Source organism: Penaeus vannamei, chromosome 38 (genome assembly GCF_042767895.1).
Source record: "Penaeus vannamei isolate JL-2024 chromosome 38, ASM4276789v1, whole genome shotgun sequence".
NCBI lineage: Eukaryota > Metazoa > Arthropoda > Malacostraca > Decapoda > Penaeidae > Penaeus > Penaeus vannamei.
This window is the reverse complement of record NC_091586.1, coordinates 62,501-87,500: the sequence shown is the minus strand read 5'-3', so window position 1 is coordinate 87,500 and position 25,000 is coordinate 62,501. Positions and strand designations below refer to the sequence as shown.

Below are 25,000 nucleotides of genomic sequence, written 5' to 3'. Positions count from 1 at the left end.
ACATGATACAAGTGATTTAGAGCTTTTTGTTGTGGGAGGTTACCAGCCTGAGGAAGGAAGTAGAGAGGCAAAGAGAAATGAGTCCGAGTTGTTATCACTTAAGATCCTCCGGATGTTTGGCCATCACAAATGTACATTCAACCTTTCTTTGTGGTGTACAGGAAGACTCAACACCAGAACTGGGATGGATGGTCCCATGCCCATTGCATATGGTGTTGGAGTAGATATGTCAAATGGACTCCTTTTCCCTGCACACTTTACCTCACATGAACCTAATTTACCACTGAGATCAGCATCTCGTTGGGTTTCTGAGGGAATGTTGTGTGATTTGTACGATCACAAAAATGGAACAATTTGTATTGAGCCTTTCTATTATAAAGATATGGAAACTTTTTCCTATTATGTTAACCTGCCAGACAAGGTCTTGTTGAAAAACTTTTCAACATCTCCAAGAGTTGAACCTCCCCGCTTTTGTGATGAATTAAGAAAAGTGTTTCAAGTGTTTGTTGATCACCCAGATCCACACATCACCCTTTTTCCTGACAACCAGGGTAAAATTTATGGTATGAATGATGAGGGACTTTGGGAACAATTGCAATATTGATGATTACTGTTATATTAAGCCTAAGATTTTTTTTTTTTTTTCCCCTCATGATTGTTATGTATCTTTGTGGAATATTATTAGTATGAGCGGATAGAACTTGTTAGAGCTTGAAGCAACTCATATTTTCCTCATTTATCAGGCTTTGATTCATTCTTTTCTATTTTCTACCTCAGTTTTCTGTCAATATTAGAATGTAGAGTTACCAGTTTGATTTTAGATTCTCCTTTTCACTTACCTTAAAAGTATTTTGATATTTAAGATGAACAATTTAAGAACAAAGTTATGATGGCATTTTTTTTTTCTGATGTGAAAAGGAGTATTTGATGTTGATCCAAGTAATGTGCTTTGATATTTGAAATGTGATAGGTAATGCAAGAATCAAACATGTTTAATTGACTTTGATTAAATACGTAACTGTGATCTCATGTGTTTTAGTATGAAAGCTTTTGTTAATTTATGCTTTTCTTTACATTCACAAAGTTGCTATTTGTGGTCCAGGACATTTTCAGATTGAAACAGAATTTACAGGATTGCAATTTGGGAATCCCTCGACTGCAGAGCTTGCTCTGTGACAATACTGTATATTGTTCTTTTGAGAGAGTCTAAAGGTTCTACCTTCCATATTGTAGCCAATGACTAATTATTAAGTAACACCAATTTCACACCATAATGGATCCTCATTTTCTGGAGGTATTTTATATTTTGGTCTTCCTAGCAGAAGAAATACTATATTTAACTCAGCCTTGTGATGATAATCAATATTACGCTTGTATTCTAGGCAATTTCCTTGCTTACATATGTAAACCATGTTTTATGATTTGTATTTACTCATTTTGATGTAAAAAAGGTTTCATTGCAATTAATTTTTGAATTTTTGATTTTGCTAGTAGATGTATAAGATAGGTTTATGAAATAGGTTCAAGATAGCAGGTAACCGGTGGATGAGAATTGTTGCCTTGGATGGGATCCAGTAATCAAACTTTGTGAATTAACAAATGCATCTGCACCTTGACATATGTGTAGAGAATGTATTAGCAACAATTTTGTTAAAAGCTCCTTATGAAATTTCCCTTATTCAAATCTTGCTGAATATAGATATTATATCCATGGATGTGGCATTTGTACTAGTTTTTACATCACCTTTTATATATGATCTCACAGGTCAAAAATGTTATGAGGTTTTAATCAGTGACAGCAGTTGTGATGAAAATTTACCAGTATTACAATAGCTATCACAATACCAATGAATACATTGAATAAAGTAATTGTTTCTACAAATAGGATATCTTTAACCTTCTGTATGACGCATTGTCTTTACATTGCCAAGGATAAGTTAAAGTTAAGTATGCTTTGTTGAAGAGCTAAATTATTTAGTATTAGAGAAATGGCTAAATAAAAGTATAGACAAAAATCAAATATGACTTATTTTATAGCTTGTTTTATAAATGAGGACACAAAGTTGATAAGAGGCAGATGATTGTGGAGAGATTCTAGGGACTACAAACTAATGTAAGAAATTTTCTTTACATGCCAGGTGTGGAATCAAGTTCAGAATACTCGTCCCCTCTGATCAGGCAGACCCAACATCATGTATTCAAAATGCATAAGTGCAGTCCTCCTTTTGGCCCTTGCTGTGCTGGCAGCATGTGCCAAGGATTACTATGAAGTTTTGGGGATACGCAGAAGTGCATCTGATCGGGAGATAAAGAAAGCTTTCCGCAAACTTGCAGTTCAGTACCATCCAGACAAGAATAAGGAGCCTGGTGCCGAGGAAAAGTTTAGAGAAATTGCGGAAGGTAAAATTTAATTATCGTTTTCTTTTATAATATAGAACAAAATAAAATAGTGTTCAATGTATGACTTTCATATTGGTACTTTCTGGAATTTAACTTCCATATCCTTAATGTCCTGGTTATCCACAGCATATGAGGTCTTGTCTGACGAGGACAAGAAGCGTGAGTACGACTACATGGGCCATGCTGCCTATGCCCAGAAGTCTGCTGGTGGAGGTGGAGGACAGTACAGCGATCCCTACCATTTCAACTTTGATGATTTATTTAGAGAATTTGAATTTGACAATGATTTTGGAAACTTTGGAGATTTCAGACACTTTCGTGATTTTGTGAGTATCTTGCATATTTTTTGTATACATGAGAGCATGTAAAGATCTGGGCTTGGGCTTACTAATGCTGCATGTGAAAAGAAAAGTTAAGTTGCTTTATTAACCTATTGGGTCAAGATCCAGTGGGTTGATAAAGCAGTTGCCATCATGTGGCCCAAAATACAGGCATTAGGTGTACATGAGTGGACATTCATTATGTAGGTTGGGCGCAAATGGACAGTCATGTGACAAGAATTCATGCCTCCCCTTTGCAGTGTTATTTTGTCAGTTGTGGCATTATTTTTGGCTTTTGTGCCATTTTCCTATGTCTATATTTGTCATATGATTTGCTTTATTGAGATGGTGATAGACTGTTTTCCTTGCATAGACTCCATATCATCTCTCTAGGCAGTCTCTAATGCAGTGCAATAATGATAACAATAAGTAACATTTTGTTATTTGCCTTTTTTTCCATAAAATTAATTTTTCTGTGGTACAATCTGCGTCACCAGTCTTGGCAGACAGGAATAGTATCCCAAGTATAGAAATAATGTCATCCCTGGAGCCAGTGCTCTTCCAGTTACAGCTCACAGATGTTACATTCCACACTCGTTTATTGGTGGAAATAATACAAAAGCCCCTTCCTAAATACTAAATGATTCTAATCACCCTCCAAGAGGTTTGTCCACTTGTGGCGAGTCTTTCTAGTCACCTTGGTTCACAGCCAAATTTTCCCATGAAAGCATGTTCACATCACCTGCCCCTCAAGCTAGATTTTTTCATGACGTGATAGTCATATTGCCTGGATTGTAAGGGATAATGTAGAAATGGTCTGAGTGAGAATGAATACCTTTATGGTAGAAGAGGTGTATTTGACTGGTTTTGATTGTATCTTTGTCAGAAATACATATAATCGAAAATGGTCATATACATCTTTTGCACTCGTTCATATCTTTTCTACATTTGTCACAATAAACACAATTAATTGCTTTATTAACCAAGAAATGCTCTGTGTGATGGGTGAATGTCTTGTGAATGATTGTTGGCTTGAAATGTATAAAAGAGATTAAAGTATGAAGAGTAAGGATAAAAAAAACTATTTACATGAATTTTAAGTCATTTGCTCTTTTGAGGAACTAACTGAAAATCAAATACACATAAATTTAATGTTTGTTTGTGTTCATTTGTAACAAATTTGCTTAGCTTTTTTCTTCTGATGATATATTTGGTTATTTTTGTAGTAATTACAATATCATGAATATATACTTTGCTTAGAGTAATATTTCATGTATTAAATGCATGTCCATGTTACCTTGCATGTCTGGAAATGGGTTATTGAGCTGATGTAGTTGAGTAGTTCTGTGCTTTTCCTTAGTAGAGGAATGCATGCCTATAAAGTAGAGAATTCTGTAACCTTGTTTTCCTTGTCTTCTTGGAGGTAAGCTTAATGTTGTACTAATTATTGCTTGCTCTAACTGATCATTAAAGCCTGCAGTGCAACATTATTTGGGATTTGTACATGTATGCTGTATCTTGCTATCACATTCTGTGAAACACTGTATGTCAGATAGAGGAAACTTCATGACTGTTTAGCAAGTAATTGTTACTCTTGTATTTAGTAATGATTCTATATGACTCCTGAGGTAGGTCCAGATTCAGGTAAGCCTTCTGAAGACTAGCTGAAATGAATGGAAACAAGTTAGTTGAGATTTCTTTTTAGTAGTATGTCAATATTTGTCTTCTTATTTTCTGTAGATTCCGTAAATCAATCACTTGGAAGGTAATGCAGCATGCCAAGTTTTGCTAAACATCTACTAATACATTTATCTTAGAAACTGACTAATGTCTTATATAGGGTATAGTTAGTTGTGAGGAAATAGTCAAGTATTAGAATATGGACCCTTTCCACACATGCAGGGAGATGGATTCATGGACATGGAGGACTTCTTTGGTGGAAGAGGAGGAGGCTTTGGCCATGATGCCTTTGGCTCTCACGATTCATTCTTTGGGGGTGGCCACTTCCAGCACACAGACCACATGAGGCGGCACCAGCAGGCCCACAACAAAGCTCACTATGGTGGTCGGGCACATACCTACCAACAGCAGCAGACGCGGTTCTCAAGTGGAGGAAATGGTGGGAGGACCTGTAGGACTGTCACGCAGAGAGTAGGAAACATGGTGACCACCTATACCACCTGCAACTAAATTTATGGGTGATGATGCTTTTCACCCATAGTGTAAACCATAGTCATTATTCACTCATATATGTTTACTTTGCTTGGCTCAGTTTTTAAGCAATAGTGTTCAGAATCATTCATTCTCTAGGGACAGGTCATCTATAATACATCATGGACAGATCTAGTCAGCTAGGTAATTCTCCCTCTCTCTCCCCCGAATCTAAGGGGATCTAATGGAGAGTGTAGCATTGATAGATGCATAATAGCATCATTTATGGTTGACAAAGGAATACATGTTTGTAGTTTTCCTCACCGTAAACCAAAAAATCCTGAAATATGTCAAGAAAATGTGGCACCGAAGTCAATGAGGACTTTTACCTACCCTGATCTGCTTGTGTTATAACTAATGATAGGTATACTTTTGTTTATGATATTCGTTTCCTTGTAAACATATATTTTTTGTCAGTGAAATGCAGCATAAGAAATTTGAACTAGTCATATAGATCCATTAAAGGAAATATTACTTTTTTTCATTGTTTTACGGTTATAATCAACTTTCTTTGTATGGGTGTGTGTTACATTATCATCCTGTATTCAGTCATGATTAAGTTATTGTTGTGTGACTATTTTTACTTGATAATGGCACTTAACATCCTTATCAAATGTGTGTATATACTCAGTTTTCATGATATTGACTGGCATGATGAGTGCGCCAACAAGGATAGGTCTTATTATTTTCCTCTAGTATATAGTGTACGACACCTCATGTAAAGGAATTGGTACCCCACTTGCATTTTTCTGTTTGCTGAAAACTGCACGTTATTATTTTTTCTCTATGTATTTCTTTATTTTCAAGTATTATTTGTTTTTGTTTTTTCTTTTCCCTATATGTCTGTTGTGTAGAATGTTCAGTCTTTGTTAAATGGTCTTCCATTTATGTGATTACTGAAGGATGGAAATTACAATATATATATCAGATTGTGATTTATTTTGAGTTTTGTGAAAAAGTGTGTTGTGTATATATATTTATAGTATATTTTCAATGGGCAAAAATAGGTTATTCATTTTGAAAAAAAAGGTTTTTGTTATATTCTAAAAGTATACCCATGTGTCTGTGATATTAAATGTATATTTATCCACCATGTGGAGTTGGGAAGTTGAATTGCAGTATAATCAGTTTTATATGAGAAATAAATATTTTCATAAAATGTCCTGGTATTCTTTCTCCCATCTCTAAGGTGTATGAAGACCTTGACAACAGTAATATTTGTAAAACAGAAATCAAACTTTAAAGAAGCACACAAATGTTTAGTATTATTATTATTATTATTGAGAACCAGGAAGTGCAAGGAAGAAATCCAGTAGGTTTATTGCTCAGAACCCAACTTGGTGCAATATGAAGTCAGAGGTCCAGCAAAGAAGAAAAATATATCAATGGTTACCAGTAGTTTTATAACAAACAAGCAAACAAAAATCTGATGCCCACTGATCTGGCTGCATCTGTATTGTGATAGAATAGAATAAAAATTTTGAAGGCAGAAAATTCTCTTGTGAAAAAGTCAAAATCTTCATGCCTTTGGAAAGGTAGTTGCGAAGCTAAACAATTTTCAATCACTTTATATTTTATTCCAAGTCCAACACAAGTGCAAGATATGATAAATAAAAAAAATCAAATTAATTCTTATACCATTTACAAAGACTATTATACAAACATGTAATCCATCTAATATTATATAAATCAACTGGAATTTTGGTACATCACAGGTATGTAAACATGATTTAAAACCCTTCCATCAGAAAGCAAATTTTCTCCTCTCAAGAACAGTGATTGTTGTAAATAAATAAATAAATGAAACACTTAATGTTGCCACTTTCGAAACTCAAGCATATCTGCAAGAGTTCTGTTATTAGATTATATACAACTGTTCCTTTGTATCTTCTCAATATCACTGACTATTTACTTTCTTAGCAATGAACTATCCATGAAAGGGTCTGCAGTGCAAGTTAATGGGGTTAAGTTCTTCAGATAATGACCCATTATACACTGCTTAAAGCAAGGCATTTAAATCAAACTTGAAAAAAGAGACAATAAAAAAAATACAATCCAAAAGATATCCCAAACACCTTGATATTACGTAAGATGAAAACAAACATTCAATGGATAAAGCATCTACACAATCGGTTGTGCCCATGACCCTTACTCACATGGCTGAGTTGATATGTGGCTTGAAAACTGGCAGTAGCTGGTACTCTCAGCAGGTGGAAGTGTGGTATGACCATATTTGGTGTTTACTCAACCATGGGCATGGCCACTTAGCTGGTATGCATGTTAAAATTGACCAACGACAGGCTAAACATCTTATGGCCAATGGGCATACCCAATTATGTGAATACAGAATAACACACTTAAGCACCACAGACGGTTAGTCCTACAGTGACAACAAATTTGATCAAACATTAATTTAAAGAACATGTGTTGCTTTCCTGTTGCCACAACTATGAAATTGAGATTTGTAGGTACACTGAATAATCAATAAACAAATACACTTAAACACATTACTTACAACTGATGTGAATTGTTTTTAGTGTCACACAGTGCATATAACTATGGTAATGCCTCTAAATTTTGGATTGAATCCTTTAATAATAACTGCAATCGTATGTTCACAAATAATGCTAATAAAAAAATATATAATAAACATTCATAATCTTTCATATCCCAGACTTTTACAATTATGATCTGAGTCTGCATTTGCGTACTCCTTTCCTGTATCACCCTTACAGTAAGCCATGACAAAGTTGAAAAAATGAATTTGGACTGCAAATTGGCTTAGCTTCTTAAATACTTCCCCAGTCTGTATTCTTGGAAAGTCCACACCCCTAATCAAATCTAGTCTAATCCTTAAACAATGTGAACATGTAAAAAAGAAAAAAAGAAAGAAAAGAAAAGAAAAGAAAAAAAATCTGGAACATTCCAAGGATTTATGAAATTTGGACCAACGCCTTTCTCTTCAGTGTACACACATGATGAAACATTGTTGCAGTACTGGCATAAGAAAGTTTATCTAAGGAACATCTGTAAACATTCATACTGCAATATACTCTGTATCAAGAGATCAGAATCTTATAAACATGAGAATTTTATCAATTGTACCAATCCAGAAGAAAAATACTGATACTATTCTTAATTGCTTTCTTGACTTCTAAGACAGATACACTTTATATATATATATATAAAAAGTAATAAATTACTGTATATCCTCTATTATTAATTGTCATAAAAGTATCTATTTAACACTGTTTAAACACTTTTTTCATATATATCCATTCCATATAACATGAGTAATTACAAAATACACAGCACATTTTAAAAAGATGTATATAAAATATAATAAATATTTCATACATTCTACAGGAAGAGCATTAAACACCTTTATAATTAATGCCCAAAGGAGGCATATCTTGTGCACTGATCTGTCATGCTAGTCAAAGTATTTCTGAGCAAGAGACAATCTCACCTTACACATTATATAAATCACAGTTAAACATGTATATATGTCTTCTTTTTGCATATACCCATTGAATTAATTCTATAAAATTACATCCTGATAGACAATCATACCATAAGATGGCTGGGCATTCTATATTAGGTCAGATAATGTTTGGAAAAGTTACCTGCTCCGACCCAAAGTCTGGTGCAAATGTTCTCAATACTCGTAAAGATTTTCTTCTCAAACAAATAATCCCTCTTCATTTATCTATTTTTCATATAAAAAGGTGTATGGATCATTCTATACCATTCTGTTTCAACCTTTACCTTAGAATCAACCTTCACTTTCCCAGAATGCTCAATACATCTAAACTATTTGAAATCTGAATAACATTAGAGCAAAGGTAACTAATTTTCAACTGAGAGCTGGACTATGAACAAAAGTCCTCATAAACTCTCTAGGGCTAATTTAATCCCAAACCTTTGGAGTGTATCATGTAAGCTCACTCACTACCTTCTACAGAGGAGCTGCTCTATTTCCATGACAAATACTTAGCTCCTGTACATTTATAACACCGACAGAATTATCACTTAAACAAACATAAAAGAATAGCCAACTTCTGTAAGCATAAAGAAAAATATTCTCTTTCAAATGATTGTTTTCAAATCTGGAAGAAACAACTACAGTAATAAGAGGGAAGAAGAAAGATAAACAGTGTTCAAAGCAACAAATGTAGAAAACGTATGAATGAGAATGAATATCTTCACAGTAGAAGATGCATTTGGTGTCAATTCTATTTTTGTCAGAGTATGTATTCGCATTTCTGACGAAGACATAATCAAAACCGGTCAAAAACACATCTCTTGCATTCTGAAGATATTAATTTTCATTTATACCTTATATGCAAAAAGAAGTAGGGGTAAAAAACAAAACAAACATGAAAGCAGTGAACATCAAGATACATAGTCAGCTGCCTCTCCCATCTCCCACAAATCAAGAGGCAGCGCATGAGGGAAGGAGACTACATTGCCAACCGTTCCCTTTTGATGAGTTGACCTGAATATGAATGGATGGTTAAAATGGATGGAAGGAGAAGGTACTTACTTACACATGGACATCGACTACAAGATCAATCACAATTGCAATGTGCTGCCCATCATATATCTAAATTGCTTTCTTTCTTACAGCTTATTTTAAACATCAATTATAAAGACCTCATTACAAGCTTTTGCTCCTAAATTTAGTAAAATAATAAATACAAAGGAGTAAGGAACTCTTATCCATGCTTTCACTACAGTAGCAACAACTATATGTAGTCTTCTGTACATCTGTGAAGGCCAAAACAACTACATAAATGGTGGGAACCTAGATACACATATCTCTAAAGTGAAAAACAAATTAACAATGAAAAGAAAAGAAAAAAATACTGCTTTCACATGAAAATGAAAAGTAAGATGAGTAAAGAAGAATGTGATTGTTTTCTTCTACCCTAAATGAAGTGCATCTATTAAATATGAAAAAAAAAAGAAGAAAAAAAAATAGTGACCAGTCAAATGCACACCCATCAAAATCAATGTAAATCAACAGCATTTCTAAACCCCACACCAGATTCATCGTTAAACAAAGCAACAACCATTCTCCTTTGAAACTATCACACGATAAACCCTCTACCCTGACTAGCTCGTGCTGCGATGTTGATGGCAGACAACACAGAGGGTCTGAGGCGGGGTGACACGTAGAGCTTGATACGAGGGGGGTTGCCAGACGGATGGTCCCCTTCTTCCGAGGAGGCTGCCGAAGAGTCAAGCCCGGCGTCCATGCCTTCGCTGCAGGTGCTTCTGACATAGTCTGCCACTCGCTCTGGGCAACCACTGACTGGCTGCAGAATCCAAATAAGTCAAACACATGAATTTTGAGGTCATAAAAGACATCTAAGGAAACAAGATTACATGCCTAATAAATAAGATAATAATGATATAAATGAAAATGTCTTACCTCCATATCTGAATTCTGTGGCTTGGGCTCAGGCTGAACTTTCTCAATGTAGAAGAGAGTTGGGTCATTAGGGTGAGGGCGCCATGTGACCTCAGCCAAAGGCAGTGCATGCTGTTGGGCATCCTCTTCCACACTCAAGATGAAGAGCACCTGATAACGTCATGAAAAAAAAAACACATATATCTTATGCATATATATATATATATATATATATATATATATATATATATATATATATATATATATATATATATATATATATATGGAGGATAGAGGTACATTCTTTAATAAGAACTAAATAAAAGAATCATACTAACACTCTGAGGTGATGAATATACAGTATAATGAGGCAAAAATTCATGGCCTTCCTCCAATGCACTGCAAGGAAATGGACCTTTAGCCAACCACTACACACCTGAGGAGTCAGTAGCACAGTGACAGGAGTGTAAGTGCCTGCAGTTGTCAGATGTGTTGCATCAACCGCAGCCAACACAGCCTGGCACTCCTGGGGCAGCGCAGCGACAAACTTCCACACCAGCTTCAGTGGAGCGTTGACCTCCATGCAGTGCGGTTCCACGAGTGGGGGGAAACGAGGGACTTGCTCACGATGCCAGCCTGCGCCCTGCAGAGACAAGCCAAGTTTAAAAATCATATCCCTTACGCATAAATTCTGAGAATTCATTACTCTCTACTGGATGAAATTAGACAGCTGAAGTTGGTTATCTAACTGAGTATATGCGCACATGCAATATTTGAAAGAGAAATTTACCTGAAGTAATCCCTGGCCTGTGTGAACCAGAAGGTCAGCAGCGCCTCCTATGGGCTTTGTGACAATGCCCACCAGCCCCTTGCCCACACCGCCAACCACACTCTTTGCTGTCAGCCCATCGTTCATCAGAGCTTGCATGGGTTGGTGTGCTAGTCCTCCAATAGCACCTAGAAAAAAACAGCCCATATAATATAAATACATATAAATATACAGTTGAGAAGAACATCATTCTCTAATCTGGGATTCCCTGATGCAGCAAATTCCATAGTTAAGGATTATGATTTGAATCTGGCAATTTAGTTACCATGAGAGGTGCCTGGTCAGCCATGGCAACATTAATGCTCGATCTTGATAACCTGTATTTCTTATTATATATAACTGAAAATGTATTTTTTTATTTTTTATTTTTTGAAAATTCTTCTATTGCTTTCAATAAAGAAAATAATTTCTCATGACATGTCACTACACTACACTACACTTAAAGTAATCTACCCTCAATACAAAACCAAAGACCAAAAAATTAAAACGTGTTACCCAGTAGAGATATTCCAAAGGCAGACAATCCCTGCATCAGCCCATGCGCAAGGCCCGATGGTTGGTAGCGTCGCCATGCTTCACTGCGAGCAGCATGGTCTTGGTCCAATGACAGCCGTTCCATGTTGCGAGCCACAGAACTTGCCAGATTTGTGAGGGATACAACAGTTCCTAGAGCAGAAAATAAGAAAACACGGATTTCATTTGTAAATTATATGTACGTTAATGCCAGTATTTTAATATTTAAATCTTTTGTACCATAAAAACCATAAGTCATGGCATAATAAATATTTTCCCTTGAGAGTAGACCTAAAATAACAATTATTACTAACCTGCCGTAAGGTGTTTGACCAAAGACATAGAGCCATGTGTCACACCAGCTATGAATGCCCAGGGACCTTGAAGGATCCCTTCATAAGGAAGTTGCACAAAGTCCTTGATACCAGACCCAACAGTCCTGGCGAATCCTCCAGGATTTCCCAGCAGGTCCAGAGATCCAACAACCCAGCCAGCTCTTATGAGTGCTCCAGACAAGAAGTGCATAGTGAGATTATGACCCAAACTGTAACTTGTCGTCATAATGTCCGTACGCTGGAATCCCCCAAAGCTGAGTGGTGACTGATCCAGAGCTATGTATAGCTTGACTGAGGCATGGACACTTAACAAAATGGAAATTGGGTCAATGATCAGGTGACTCATATGGATGGGGTGTGTCATAGCATTGGACTTGACAAGGACTTCATGGGGCAATTTCATGACAATAGGCAAGTTTTCCTCCTCTTCATTCTCTTCCTTTTCTGCAATCATATTTGAAACTTTGTGCTTTGAGGCAGGAAGAAATGAGGCGAGAATATCCATGAGGGAATAGAACACTGCATCCTCAGCATAAAGGGTTATAGGCTTTAACCTCATGTGGACGGAATGTATGCACATCTTTGTTGGGGACCGTTCAAGTACCAGGGACATGGTGTAGAGTGCATTGTTGTGAGAAATCTGAATTGCTCTTTCAATGGGGTCTAATGGTGAGATTCTGGGAGCAGATTCTGGATCCTGTCGAATAAGTATCACTGGAAAGTCGTATTTGCCTACAACAAAGAGCTGATTGTCAATTTGGGCATCACCAACAAATAGTATGAGCTCAACTCGCTCCTTTACACAGTAGTCCAGGGCACGAAGCTTCTCTGACAAGTCAATTTTAGGCCTCAAACTAACAATAAAGTTATCTAGTGTAACTCTCATAATCTCTGAGATGTTCTCTTGGTCACTGACATCATCCTTTAGGACCAGCACCACTTGCGTGCACATGAAGGAGCAATACACAACCATAGTTGCTTTACTGTTCTTTTCTTTGAGGGGGGCAACAGTGTCAGAGGAAGCCTTTTTCTCTTCTGTGTTTCCTATTTCTCTTTGGGGTTGCTCATCTGGAGTGGCAGGGACATCTGGGGGGTTGGCATGTTCCTCTTCAAAGACAAGGCCCTCCTTTTCCTTCACAACCCTGCCCTTGTTTGAGGAAGTGGCCACTCGCCCCTTGGATGGCTCTGCAGCTATCCGGCTCCTGATGTCCCTAGCAGAGACCTCCACTCTGCTGACAGGGTCGATAAACACGTGGACTGTGTGACCCACCTTCTCAATACGGACTTTCACATCTCCATGACCAGGAATGCTCACAAATTGATCATAATGCTGCTGGATGTCCACTCCCTGACTCCACAAAACCTCCTCAGATTCTGCTGCAAAAAATGTAATGAGAAAGATATTAGAGATACTTATTATGATGATGATTATGATAATCATAATAAAGAAAAAAAATAATGGTGATGAAGATAATAATAATAATGTTAACTATAACAATAATAATAACAATGATAACAGCAACAATAATAATAATGATGATGACAATGACAAACTACAAACCTTGAAAAAAAAAAAAAAAACAAGTTGGAATAAAGAGAAGAAGGAGAAGAAGAAGAAAAAGAAAATCATTCCATATAATCAGTGGTATTACATGACTATCAAAAACTAAATCTTAACAAAAGCTCAAACTGAACTACTGCCTGGGTTTAACTTATCAAATATCATTACTGGCATAGAAAGGGGAGGGGTATAATGACATGAAAATAATTGGGAAAACATAAAGACACAATTCCTTTAAGTGAGGTAGGTGAGAGAAGTATTAAAAACCATCTTTCTATGAAAGCAACCATGGCAGACTCTATAATTATCAACTCACCATTATTGAGAACATCAGGTTGTGAGAAATGCAGGCGTGGGTATGTGACATTGTTTGACACAATATTTGGGAACCTTTGAGAGATGTAAGGGAAAGTGTAGTGGACGGCTTTGTTGGGTGGAACTGATGGCATTGCTGCAAACATGTCCAATTCCTCTTCCATGATCCCATCTTCTTTGGTTGAACTCTGGCCTGGTGACGATGAGAAAAATACATTCTATATGCTATAGGCTACAAAGAAGGTATGATTCTTTTGAGCAAACCATAGAGCTATTACTTACAACTTTTATAAAGAGCACAGCTATAAATATGATCATAATATAGATAAATATTTATTCCATGAGCCAAAAGTATCAACTTTACAGCTTGATCCTACTCACCTAATATGAGTAAAGCTTTGGTGTTGTTGTGTATTATCATCTGTGGTGAAGGATCTTCTTGGACCACCATCTTTGTCTGTCCTTGATACTTGTGGGAAGTCACCAAGAAGGACCGATTCAGAATTGGGCTCTCTTGGTTATCTGGCAGTGTGAAAGTCATTCTCTGATCTGGGGGATTATCCCTCACCACCACTGGATGTGCCTGATATCCGTTCTGACCTATCTGTATGCAGCAAAGTTCCTCATCTGAACTGGAAGCACCAGGATCCTTAAGAATGTGCCACATTAGGAGGGGGACTTCTTTCAGCTCAGCCGTAGCTGGTTTTGATGCTAAGTCCAGGGCTGGCAGAGACACTGGGAGCTGCACCTTGATGTCACCAGCATAGACATACATTGAGCGGATGGTCAGTTCCTCTTGGGTGTTGTTGGTGATGGAGTAAGTGGGAAGGAGGTGTAAGATCTGTATGTTCTCTTCATAACTGGACAATACTGTGATCAAGTATACCTTATCTTGCGTCAAGATGCGCAAATTAGTAAAACCTTCCCGTGGTATCCTTCCTTCAAATTTGAGGCTGTACCACCTGTCTTCTTTGGACAACTGCAATGGCACAGTGTGGTACTGCTGATCATTATCAACTACCCCAATAGTAAAAAGTCCGTCTAGCTTGGGAGGAGCAAACACAGCACCAGGGGGCACAAACCAGCAGCTTGTTGACTCATGTTCACGCAAAGCAATTTCTATTCCTGAGTGGTTGATCATAAGAGCCCAAGGTCTTATATCCACCAAGAGAGTGTTGCACTGAGAGTAGATACCAGAGAATCCAACCTGTGGAAGCCATGTGATATTTAAAAAAATGTTTATTATCAATTATAAAGGTTCTCTTCCAAAAAAAAAAAAAAAAATAAATCTTGAATATAAAATAAGAATAAAGAAAAATGGAAAGTATGCATACCTGCAGGTCAATCTTAGGCTGATCAGCAAAGAGAACATCCCCCATGAAGTTGGAAGTATCTACATATGGCCAACGTTCTTCTGGGCCGTCAAATAGATTCTGAAGGTACTGTGCTATGTCCACAGGTTCTTGAGAATGAGATAGTCGCATCTGATATACACCAAATAAATTAGTACAAATAAAATAAAAAGGGAGAATTAATAGCACTCATATATCAATCATCAATCAACATAATTCAACGCACAACTCCCATCTAGACATTATCTATTATGATTTGCAATCTTAGAGAGTAAATCAGAGGCGAAGAGAGTTGAACATTAATACTGCCGTTGATGAATCCTAGCAAGGCTGGGGTTCATGATTAGATGTCATCTTCTGCCATCAGTTTACTTTTTGCCTGATAGGACATCATCTAGCATGAATGGGTTGAGGCATGGACAGTAAATAATCTCAGGTTGTAGTCTTAAAGTGATAATTAAAAAAAATACTTTACATTTAATGCCATTCTTACTCTGTAGTTTGAAAATGTAACAAATGAGAAGTTCCATCTGCAGCGGTAGATTCTTTTCACAGGGAAACTTAGGATTAACGCAAACAGAATACAGTGTATTGAATGTGTGCTAGAGATGTTGGCACTTCGCCCAAAAGTTCATGCTACATCCCATCCATTCAAAACATGGATTCATGGCAATCAAGTGCAATGATCTGGGTCAATAAAGGTAAAATGGAGGTAGAAACTGGAAGATGTTCTGATGGGCGCTTCAACCACCATATCACATCAATGTCTGGAAAATATCCTGGCACTTCACCCACCTGGTCAGCCATAGCTCTTGAAAGGGGAATGGGTGGACTTGAAACCTCTAACTCTGGGTTTAGTTGGAATGTCAACTGATGTGTGATGCCACCATCGCACTGTAGCGTATGTGTTTTTCCACGCCCCTTCACCACAACCTGGAATGAAGTGAGTGATACTGTCTTTGAGATAGGCGCTTTGGAAAAAAGAATGTTTATATAAATCATGTTTTCTGGTGTTTAGGCATATCTCTAACATGAAAATCACATAAGGAACATTTACACATGTAGAAAATTCTATTCCCAATATTTTGCTACTGCTTTCACTCTTTCCTAGTAACAGAAGCTCATAATCAACTTTTCTGAATAAGGAAAATTCCTATCTTTTACCTGATGTGAAGTGTGATTGCTTGGAGTGTTGACATGAAGAATCAGGGGACGAGGAAGATGGGACCTGACCATGTACTGTGGGCTGAACACCACCAGGAGTCTCCACACAGAGCCTACTCTCTGCCTCAGCACACGACACCATGAAATGAGGCTCTCTCCCTTCATCTTCAACGGAATCTTCACCAGGAGGGAGTCCTTTGTCCGCTCGTATGACAAAGGAATCTCCCCTGACCATATTGTCTGGTTTCCCATCAATCGGACTCGTATTCCATGGGCCTCACCGATGTAGGATGGGGCTACAAACTTGCTTTGAAGCATGTGGGTGGCTGCATGCTTGGGTGAATCTTTTTCCTTGCCTGGCTCAATGATCCTGAATTCTAAATGTTCATTGAGGCAGTTGGCTATGGAAAGCAGTCCTGAGAATGTGACAAGCTTCTGGGTTGGTGACAAGTTCTCTAGGGCTACCAGGAAGTGAATGTGGTAATTTTCATGGTGAATTGTGCGTACCTGAAAAACAAAAGCCACTTGTTTTATGTTGCATAATGTTTCTTTTCCATGAATGCTGCAAAGCTATAATACTTCTTTTAGGTTCAGAATCACTCCCATTAGAACTCTCAATAGTAAAAAATATATTCACCATTTCTAATAATCAGTATTACACTTACCTGATATCCTTCTGTATCTAGCATGAATGGGTCACACCATTTCCACTTGCCTCCCTCCACGCACACATGCAGTAATGGTGGATATTTGTGACTCCTCCAGGAATACAGGTGGATTCCTCTGGAGCCAAGGAGTATATTCTCATCTGTCCCTACTTGCCCAAACCTAATAGTCTCCAGTGTATCATTGCATATGAGATAATTGGTCATATATATCACAGGGGATTTCTTGAGGAGGGCCAAGTTTGGTCCACATGCTACATCCGAAACTGTGGCTGACACCTGCAGCCAACTCTCATAGGCGACGTTCAGTGTGTGGATAATGGACTGGTTCACATGGATGAACATTGGTTTGACTGTGACTATGGAGTCAATGCAGTTAGGTTTATCTGGTCCCTCAGCATCTTGGGTGACAAGACTAGCTTCAATAAATGTTGGTTCCAGAAGACAACTGTTGGTTAAGAAGCTGTAGCTAAGCACATCAGTTCGCACGGATCCCCCTACCTGTATGTGAGCTGCTGAGGCCCAAGAATATGTGCGCATAAATGCATTCTCTAAGGTAAAGGTAAGGAAGGGTTGTTCTTCAGGTGCTAACCTATCTAAAGTGAAAAATCTCAGCTCTTTGGGCAGTTTGTTCCCAGTCAGGGCAAGATGATTGTAAAGAGTTACCTGTGCCTGCCCAACAGACACCACTGCTTGAGTTCTAGGCAACAAGTCCACAGAAAACATAGAATCTACCCTCATGCATGCAGCCAAGGCTCCTGGGGACACTATGATTTTTCCATCATGTGAGTCACTATCTTCTTCCCGGAAATCTATGCACACCCTCCACATAGATGACACTGCAATATGCTGTTTTTCATAGAAACTTGGCAGGTCCAACTGACAGAACTTTGATTCTGATAACTGGAACTGACGATATGTTATGAAAGTGTCACGCAGTGAATCAAAGTACTGAAGGGCGCACAAGACTTGATCTTTGTCCTGGGCATCTGCCATTGTGCTGAACTCAGAAGCAGCAACAAATGGAACAGGATAAATGTCAACTCTGGTCAGTGTCCGAGGTTCTGGGTAGCACCAGACCATGGTCCCTGCCATCTTGTCAAACACAACTTGGTAAGGCTTGGGATCCTCAAGGGCTAGACTCACGTACTGGAAGATCCCGGCTCGTAAGTCATCCTGGTACAGAATGTCATGAGGATGGTCTTCCTTCTTGGGTGGCTTGACCTGCTTCACCTCTTTTATTTCTTCACTTTCACTGTTCATGAATGTTGATATGTGCTGCCATAGGTCCATGAAGCAAAACAAATGTTCTGGGCCCAAGTCCACCATGATGGTTTCTGTATCAATTCTTATTTCTACATAAGGCTGAGTACTCCACTGGAGCCATAGCAGCTTCAGTTCCCCAGATACTGTCCATGGCTTAAGGAAAGTTTGAAGTTTTTGAGAATGATAGATAGTTTTCATGTGCAAATCTAGGATATCTGCATTGATGGTGATTTCTGAGATGACATCCAGTCTTGGATCCTGGGGCTGGGATGCTCTTTTGCGGGTGGTAGAGGTACAGAACTTTATTCCAGAAATGCTACAGTGAAGTTCTGTCTTGGCCTTGTGTGGCTTCATCACTTCACAGTTGACCACAACCTGGTTTGTCACCACAGATATGCTGTCGAAGTTGGACAGGGCCTGACGCAGAATCTCTGGAGAAGAAGCCTCTTGGGAGTCCAAGGAGCTGTCTGGCTTTGGAGCTGGCTTTGTGTCCGGAGAGGAGATCACCCCCAGCACTGGAGTGACTTTAGACAAGCTGTTCATAACATGGATCACTTGCTGCCAACGACTCTCACTTAGGTAGAGGCGCACTGGCCTTCCAACTTCAATATTTATGCATGCTGAAAAAATTTACATCGATCAAGAACTTCTAAAAAAGGTTATGTAACTACTAATATCCTAAATAATATTCTAAATTTCTTATTCGTTTGTAAAGATTCTTTTATTAAATACTGCAAATAAGAAAGTTTAGTTATCAAGACAGGCTGATATTTCATGTTAAAAAACACATAATCAAACTTAATATCATATTACACCCTGTCTGACATCTCTGACTTCCATACTTAGTTCAAGGACCGCTGCAAAGACAAAGAAACTCTTTGCTTACCAGGCTTGTGTAGGAAATCAGTAGCAGAAATCACTAACAGAGCAGGAGGAATGCCTGTTTTGAGATGTGGATCCCCTGGCCGTGTCTCGAGCCATGATGTTGTGTAGTCCTCTGCACTTGGCAGCTGTTTGGCTTCGGTGGCTGCATTACCGTTAAAGATTAAACATAAAAATAGTTTCATAAAATCATACGTATTTACACATCATGCTCATTTATATACCTAAAAAAATAGAATTGGCAATTTTCAACATTATCCTGCCATATCATAATCACTACAAAATACAATACAGTTATTAATAAATCAACAAATCAACATATATTCCTTACCTTTCACAGAAAACCCTTTTGGAACACTTCGCAGTATGAAGTTGAAGCAAGATATGTCCAGCTTTTGTTTTAATGGCTGACAAGATAAGAACGCATGAGGCTGAGACACCACCACATACAGAAGGGGTCGAATGCGTGGCTGAGTGAGGTTCACTCCTCCCCCCTCACACACTGATCCTTCCTCTGAGCCCTCATACCTGCAATTGATATGAAAAACATGAATATATGCAAAATAAAATTTGTGTGTGCGCCCATCCACATCTGTAAATTTGTTATGCTACTATTAACTTGTAGCCTACGAATGATATAGAGTTCATGTCATGCCAAACTTGGCTGTGGTTCTAGGTGACATGCTGTTCATGTCATGTTACAAGGATGCGTGCTGTACATTTTATGCCGTTCTGCATAAGGAACCCACAAACCAACACCACATGCTTGAGGGAGAACGGGATGTGTAATGCTATGATTGTCTAATGTTTTGTATAAAGGGTGAATTTTAGCACATAAATCATGACACGCTCTGGCTGCTGATGTGAACCTGTAAAAAACCATCACTCTTGTTTAAAAGATCTGCCTCCTTGTGCCAACTACTCACACTCTCTTGGCACTCTGCCAGTGTGAATATCTAGAAGTATGATAATAATAAGGGAAGTACTGAAGCTGTTGGGGCAGCAGCCTTGTATATCACTGCAAACCATCTTGTATATTGTAAAAATAAAATTTGTGAAAATGAATGATTTTTAAAAATATTTCATCCATCAATAAAAACCACATTCAATCTTATACACAGAGTGTAATATCTCTAATATACATAATTAGGCTACTAAAGATTTGATCTAGCAATTAAAATGGATATTTTACATTTATGAATATGCATAAAAATTAAAATCATGATTTGCACACAAATGATAAAAGAAAAGAAAAGAAAAGAAAAAGACATCACTCTGTTGTTTTTTCTGACAGGCCAGTTCGCTGAAAAAAGGCCCCGGAGGCAAGCCCCGTTGGCCACACAGACTACTAGGAGCGAAAACCAAGTCAACTCCATTTTTTCCTGGACGCAATAGGTTAAACATGAATGTTTGTACATTACATTTACGCATAAATCACTTATCATCAAAATCTTGAAGACTCACCCATCTTCCACCTCCTTTTCTGATGGAGTTTCCACTCCAGTGTCCCGAGGTAATGTCCTCTGGCGGTTCTGTGGCAACCTCTTGGGTGAGGGCTCTGACTCTGTTGATGCGGCCTCAGCCACTAGCTCACGCTCCCTCTTTTTGGCTCTTTGCTCCAGCTTACTGCGCTGCCAACCCTGAGGAAAGAAGAATATAAGTTTTGTTTATTCTTTACTTTTGGATTTCCTTAAACTATTATCTAAACAGGATGAATGTCATATCATAATCATTTTCCTTATTCTTAGCAACATCATTTCTTTTGTAGCGTTGTAAGTACTGTGAATGTGAAAATTCACTATCACTATCCTTACCTATGATAATAAGTATTCTTATCAAATTTGATACTAATATATTATTTTTATCATTAGTAATACAACTGGTTGTTGTTACACATCAATGAAAGTGTTTAGGTGTTACCTTCACACTCAATTTTTGCCCCTCTTCTAGAATTCCTCGGTCAAAGATGCTGGCAGTTATCTTCCCTCCTGTGACCAGCAGTTCCAGTGGCACAAACGACCAGGAGCCACTGCTTCCCGTGGACTTCTGGCTAGCCATTCCTTTTGAGAGTTCTACTGATGATATGTCACAGTCCACGCCACTGTCCTGGATGTCCAATGGCATCTGTGAAGCTTGGCCTTGTCTGCCACTTGCTATCATTTGGGTTATCAGTCTGTAAGTGAACTGGAATGAAAACTTGTGTTCTTCCTAACTTAACTCTTCAGTCTACCCCTTTATCTACATATTTAGAAAGTTAATTTTGAAGCATTACCTTAATGTATGCAGACATAACTTTCCAGCACATAAGCAAGATATTCAGCTAACAATATCATTTACTAATTTCAACACCTTTACTCTTCTGAATCATCATATACACATGATACTCAAAGAAACTTACATAATACTGAAATTTCACAAATGCATGATCTTATGTGTAACTTACCTTGTCGTATCCTCAACAATATCCTGAAGGAGACAGATCTGTGGCAGACTTATATGGAGGTCAATATCTGAAGTGGCATTTATTTCTAGCGAATGACCTGCCACCAAAGTAGGGGATGACACCCCATCCTCTCCTTCAACTCCTCGATAAACGATGGCTGGAGCTGCAATAATTCTGCTGTCAAATCTGTGTAGAAAGTGAGAAATTACTCAAACTGCCTGCATTAATGATGAATATAGTTTACACAAATAAAATTGAATCATGGAATAAATCTTGCAAGAATATTCCATACTAAAGACATGTCTTAATGTAACAAGAATTCATCATAAGTCAGCTACTTTACAACACTTTGACATATACTTGCCTTGCAATGAATGGATGAAGAATAATGTCTGTATCTTTGTTATCTTGTGTTGGATCATAATTGTTCCACTCTAAAGCTGGATTCTCCCCCATAACTCGCAACCGTTCACCAGAAGAACTCCTAGGTCGTCCTCCCTTCACACTCACCAGGTCATACCAGGATCCTAATGGGAGAAGAATGATGTATCAAACTGTATAGTTATCCCTCCATTGCTTAATTAACTCATGTGCAGTAAAAAAGCCTAAAACCAAAATTGATTGAGAGATATAGTGACATTACCATTACAAAGAAATGAGGATATTCTACAGCTACACTTCTGTATTACGGATTGAAAATGATCAATTTCTACCGTTATCTATACTGTAGTACACATCTAACTCACCTGTACTAACACTAAACCCAACAAGGTCAATTTGGTACTGCCGATCCTCAACGTCTGATCCTGGAACACCCAGTATTCTAGCTCTCTCTGCCATGTGGAAGATGTCAGGTCTTATCATGATTCGTGACAAAGGGTTGTCTACTTGAGGAGTGATCACAGTAGAGTCAAGCTGAACCAGGAACATATTGTGAACTGAGGAATCCTCACTAGAGGTGTCACGAGCAGGGAGAAACAAACGGATGCTTTCCGTGTGGAGGTAGATCAGTGGCAGTGTATGATTGTTCAGGTTCATACCCACTGGTTCTTTGGAGATGGTCCTACCTTTCTGGATGAGCTGCTTGGGAACCTGCAGCTGCAACCAAGGATCATACACTGACGCAAAAATATGCAAGGAAGCAGGGAAACAGACGCAGTCAAACGGTTGAACACGTATGTCTACTTCACTTAAATAGTGGTCTGCATTTCTGTCACTTGGTAGAGCCCTGAAAAATTAAACAAGACAAGCTCAATAAATTTTATCTAGAAAATAGGCATTAACCAAGTCTACTCTGTCATAAAGTATCTAGTAAAAAATATATATATATATATTATGCAATATATAATGTAAATCGTGCATCAACAGTTGCATTAAGCTATTCATATTCATGCCTTACCTATCTTCATTTAAGTGTTTCTTGATCAGTGAGTTCCAACATGACTGTATATTCTTGCATAGAGCTGTTGTGACAGTCAGTGAAACAAATCCATGCTGTTTGGGCTGCTCGGTTGGTATGTTGTTGGTCCTGCCACAGTGATAGTGTGGGTCTACCGTACCATTTCGAGGGTTGATAACCTTGAGATCATGAGTCAGCTGGTCTCCACAAGTCATGACAACACCTTCATGTTCACCAGCTACCCATGAATTATTCCTAAGGTATATAAAAATCATTTTCAGTGTCTTTAAGAAAGAATGTGTATCACATTTCACATTTTGAGAAAAAACAAAACAAGCAGTTTTCATAGAATTACTGTCAGAAACTTTAACAAAGTAAAATGCATTACTTTTATTTTTCCAATGTCACACAAATCTGAATAATGCCAACCTTCTTGTGAAGTGGAGAATACTGACAGATGTAACCTTAACTTTAGCCTTTGAATAGACTTTATGAAGATCTAAGGCTGTTGTCAGGTCCTCCAACTCTGCCCGAAGCTTTCTCTGCTCAGGCCCACTGTTTGCATAGAGTGAGGCTGACACTCTTGCCACTGTCCACTGCACCCACACAGTGACTATGGGGCCTGTGTTTGTTTGCACCTCTGCCTCACTCACCACTTGGACTGGAAGTATTAGATTTATAATTCTGTAGTGAATTAATTTGAACATTGGGGTGAACAATACAAATACTAATACAAATATTAGAACCTACAACATGGACATATCAAGTCTTGAATACAAGGATTGTTAAAAGAAAAGAAAAAAAGGAAACCATAAAAGAGACACCTTCATACCTCTCTCTTCCTCAACCTCCTCCACCTCAGTCACCATCAGTGTGTTGGGGTCAGAGCTACTGTGGTGAAGCTGTTTTGGGGGTGACTGCTGTGTAAGGTTAGACTGCTGTGTGGATGGCTGTTGTACAGCTGATGTTGGTGTTGACTGCTGGTGAGGTGGGTGAGTGGTGGGCACGGAGGAGGCTTCCATCACAGGAGGGGGAGGGGCCGGCGTTGATGATGTGGAAGAGGTCTGTGGAACATTAAAAAAGGCAATATGATAAATGATTAAGCAATGATTACACTAGTTGCATATAGCCTGGATCCCCAGACAGGCACAGCAAGTGTCTGATCAGGTACAAGGAGGATTGGTAAACAGTGTTCCCCTGCAGAAAACCATCATTCCAGAAAAGACCATAGTGATCCTTCTAATATCAACAATTCTGGCACTTTGTAAATCTATTCTATCATTAGTATATTCATGAAAACATTATAATAGAGAGTGAAAGATAACCCACCTCTTCCTGCAATGTATCCATGAATAGCGAGGCAAGGCTGAGCAAGTTCTCTACAATTGTGACATGCCCTACAACCTGGCAGCGGCTTCCATAGAAATCCAGGGGGGACATGTCAGTGTGTATGACAAGGCCAAGCTGGTTGAGAGATGGTCCCTGGAGAGTGCAAATAAATAGAAGCAACACTGAACAAAACATCTTTTTATTTTTTGATGTCCACTCTGTATGTTAAGTTATCAATAATCTCTGATTATGGAGATTATGAAAAGAGATTATGAGATCATGAAAACAAACTCTACACTGTTTTCATATAAGCAAAAACTAACTCCATCATCTCAAACCTGATACACAGTAGAAATGGCAAGTGTAGCAGTTGTATTAACAGGTTTCAGAACTTGCAGCTTCACATGTTGGCCAGATCCCTGAAGGCTGTACACACTGAAGCCAGCAAGACTCAGAGACCAAGGCAATTTGTCTCGCCCTTGGAGTAGAAGAGCGAATAAATTAATAACATGTGACATTGCTCTTAAAAGCTTATTGCAGCTTCAACCTGGCAACATGCAAGCAAGTAATTGGCAAGACTTGATCTGTGAATGTATTTTA

The 25,000-nt window shown here is 38.2% G+C and overlaps 3 protein-coding genes across 6 annotated transcripts in view; 2 read left to right on the top strand and 1 right to left on the bottom strand.

The window, feature by feature from the left end:
• LOC138859092 (protein N-terminal asparagine amidohydrolase-like) overlaps nt 1–1,882 on the top strand; it is a 7,619-nt gene extending 5,737 nt beyond the window's left edge. For all 3 annotated transcript variants that reach the window (XM_027360465.2, XM_027360480.2, XM_070116208.1), the window contains exon 2: nt 1–1,882. This exon is cut by the window's left edge and continues 435 nt beyond it. In XM_027360465.2, the coding sequence (XP_027216266.1) occupies nt 1–604 (604 nt within the window). In that variant the 3' untranslated portion in view covers nt 605–1,882.
• LOC113808980 (dnaJ homolog subfamily B member 9) overlaps nt 1–9,912 on the top strand; it is a 15,099-nt gene extending 5,187 nt beyond the window's left edge. Inside the window, exons 2-4 of one of the 2 annotated variants that reach the window (XM_027360428.2) lie at nt 2,139–2,400; nt 2,527–2,726; nt 4,731–9,912. In XM_027360428.2, coding sequence (XP_027216229.2) covers nt 2,193–2,400; nt 2,527–2,726; nt 4,731–4,910 — 588 coding nt within the window. In that variant the 5' untranslated portion in view covers nt 2,139–2,192 and the 3' untranslated portion in view covers nt 4,911–9,912. Of the gene's footprint in view, nt 1–2,138; nt 2,401–2,526; nt 2,727–4,622 lie in introns of both variants that reach the window. The other variant, XM_027360494.2, reaches the window with a different exon arrangement.
• Nucleotides 6,487–25,000, bottom strand: part of Vps13B (vacuolar protein sorting 13B) — a 33,252-nt gene continuing 14,738 nt past the window's right edge. The window contains exons 20-43 of the mRNA XM_070116206.1: nt 24,739–24,878; nt 24,401–24,553; nt 23,904–24,135; nt 23,501–23,732; nt 23,072–23,326; nt 22,419–22,900; nt 22,037–22,199; nt 21,673–21,858; nt 21,150–21,402; nt 20,694–20,869; nt 19,561–19,757; nt 19,234–19,374; nt 17,082–18,967; nt 16,417–16,923; nt 16,048–16,185; nt 15,235–15,384; nt 14,282–15,107; nt 13,902–14,093; nt 12,004–13,401; nt 11,672–11,842; nt 11,138–11,304; nt 10,784–10,990; nt 10,369–10,518; nt 6,487–10,252 (exon numbers count right to left, since the gene is read on the bottom strand). Coding sequence (XP_069972307.1) covers nt 10,025–10,252; nt 10,369–10,518; nt 10,784–10,990; nt 11,138–11,304; nt 11,672–11,842; nt 12,004–13,401; nt 13,902–14,093; nt 14,282–15,107; nt 15,235–15,384; nt 16,048–16,185; nt 16,417–16,923; nt 17,082–18,967; nt 19,234–19,374; nt 19,561–19,757; nt 20,694–20,869; nt 21,150–21,402; nt 21,673–21,858; nt 22,037–22,199; nt 22,419–22,900; nt 23,072–23,326; nt 23,501–23,732; nt 23,904–24,135; nt 24,401–24,553; nt 24,739–24,878 — 8,630 coding nt within the window. The 3' untranslated portion in view covers nt 6,487–10,024. The remainder of the gene's footprint in view (nt 10,253–10,368; nt 10,519–10,783; nt 10,991–11,137; nt 11,305–11,671; nt 11,843–12,003; nt 13,402–13,901; nt 14,094–14,281; nt 15,108–15,234; nt 15,385–16,047; nt 16,186–16,416; nt 16,924–17,081; nt 18,968–19,233; nt 19,375–19,560; nt 19,758–20,693; nt 20,870–21,149; nt 21,403–21,672; nt 21,859–22,036; nt 22,200–22,418; nt 22,901–23,071; nt 23,327–23,500; nt 23,733–23,903; nt 24,136–24,400; nt 24,554–24,738; nt 24,879–25,000) is intronic.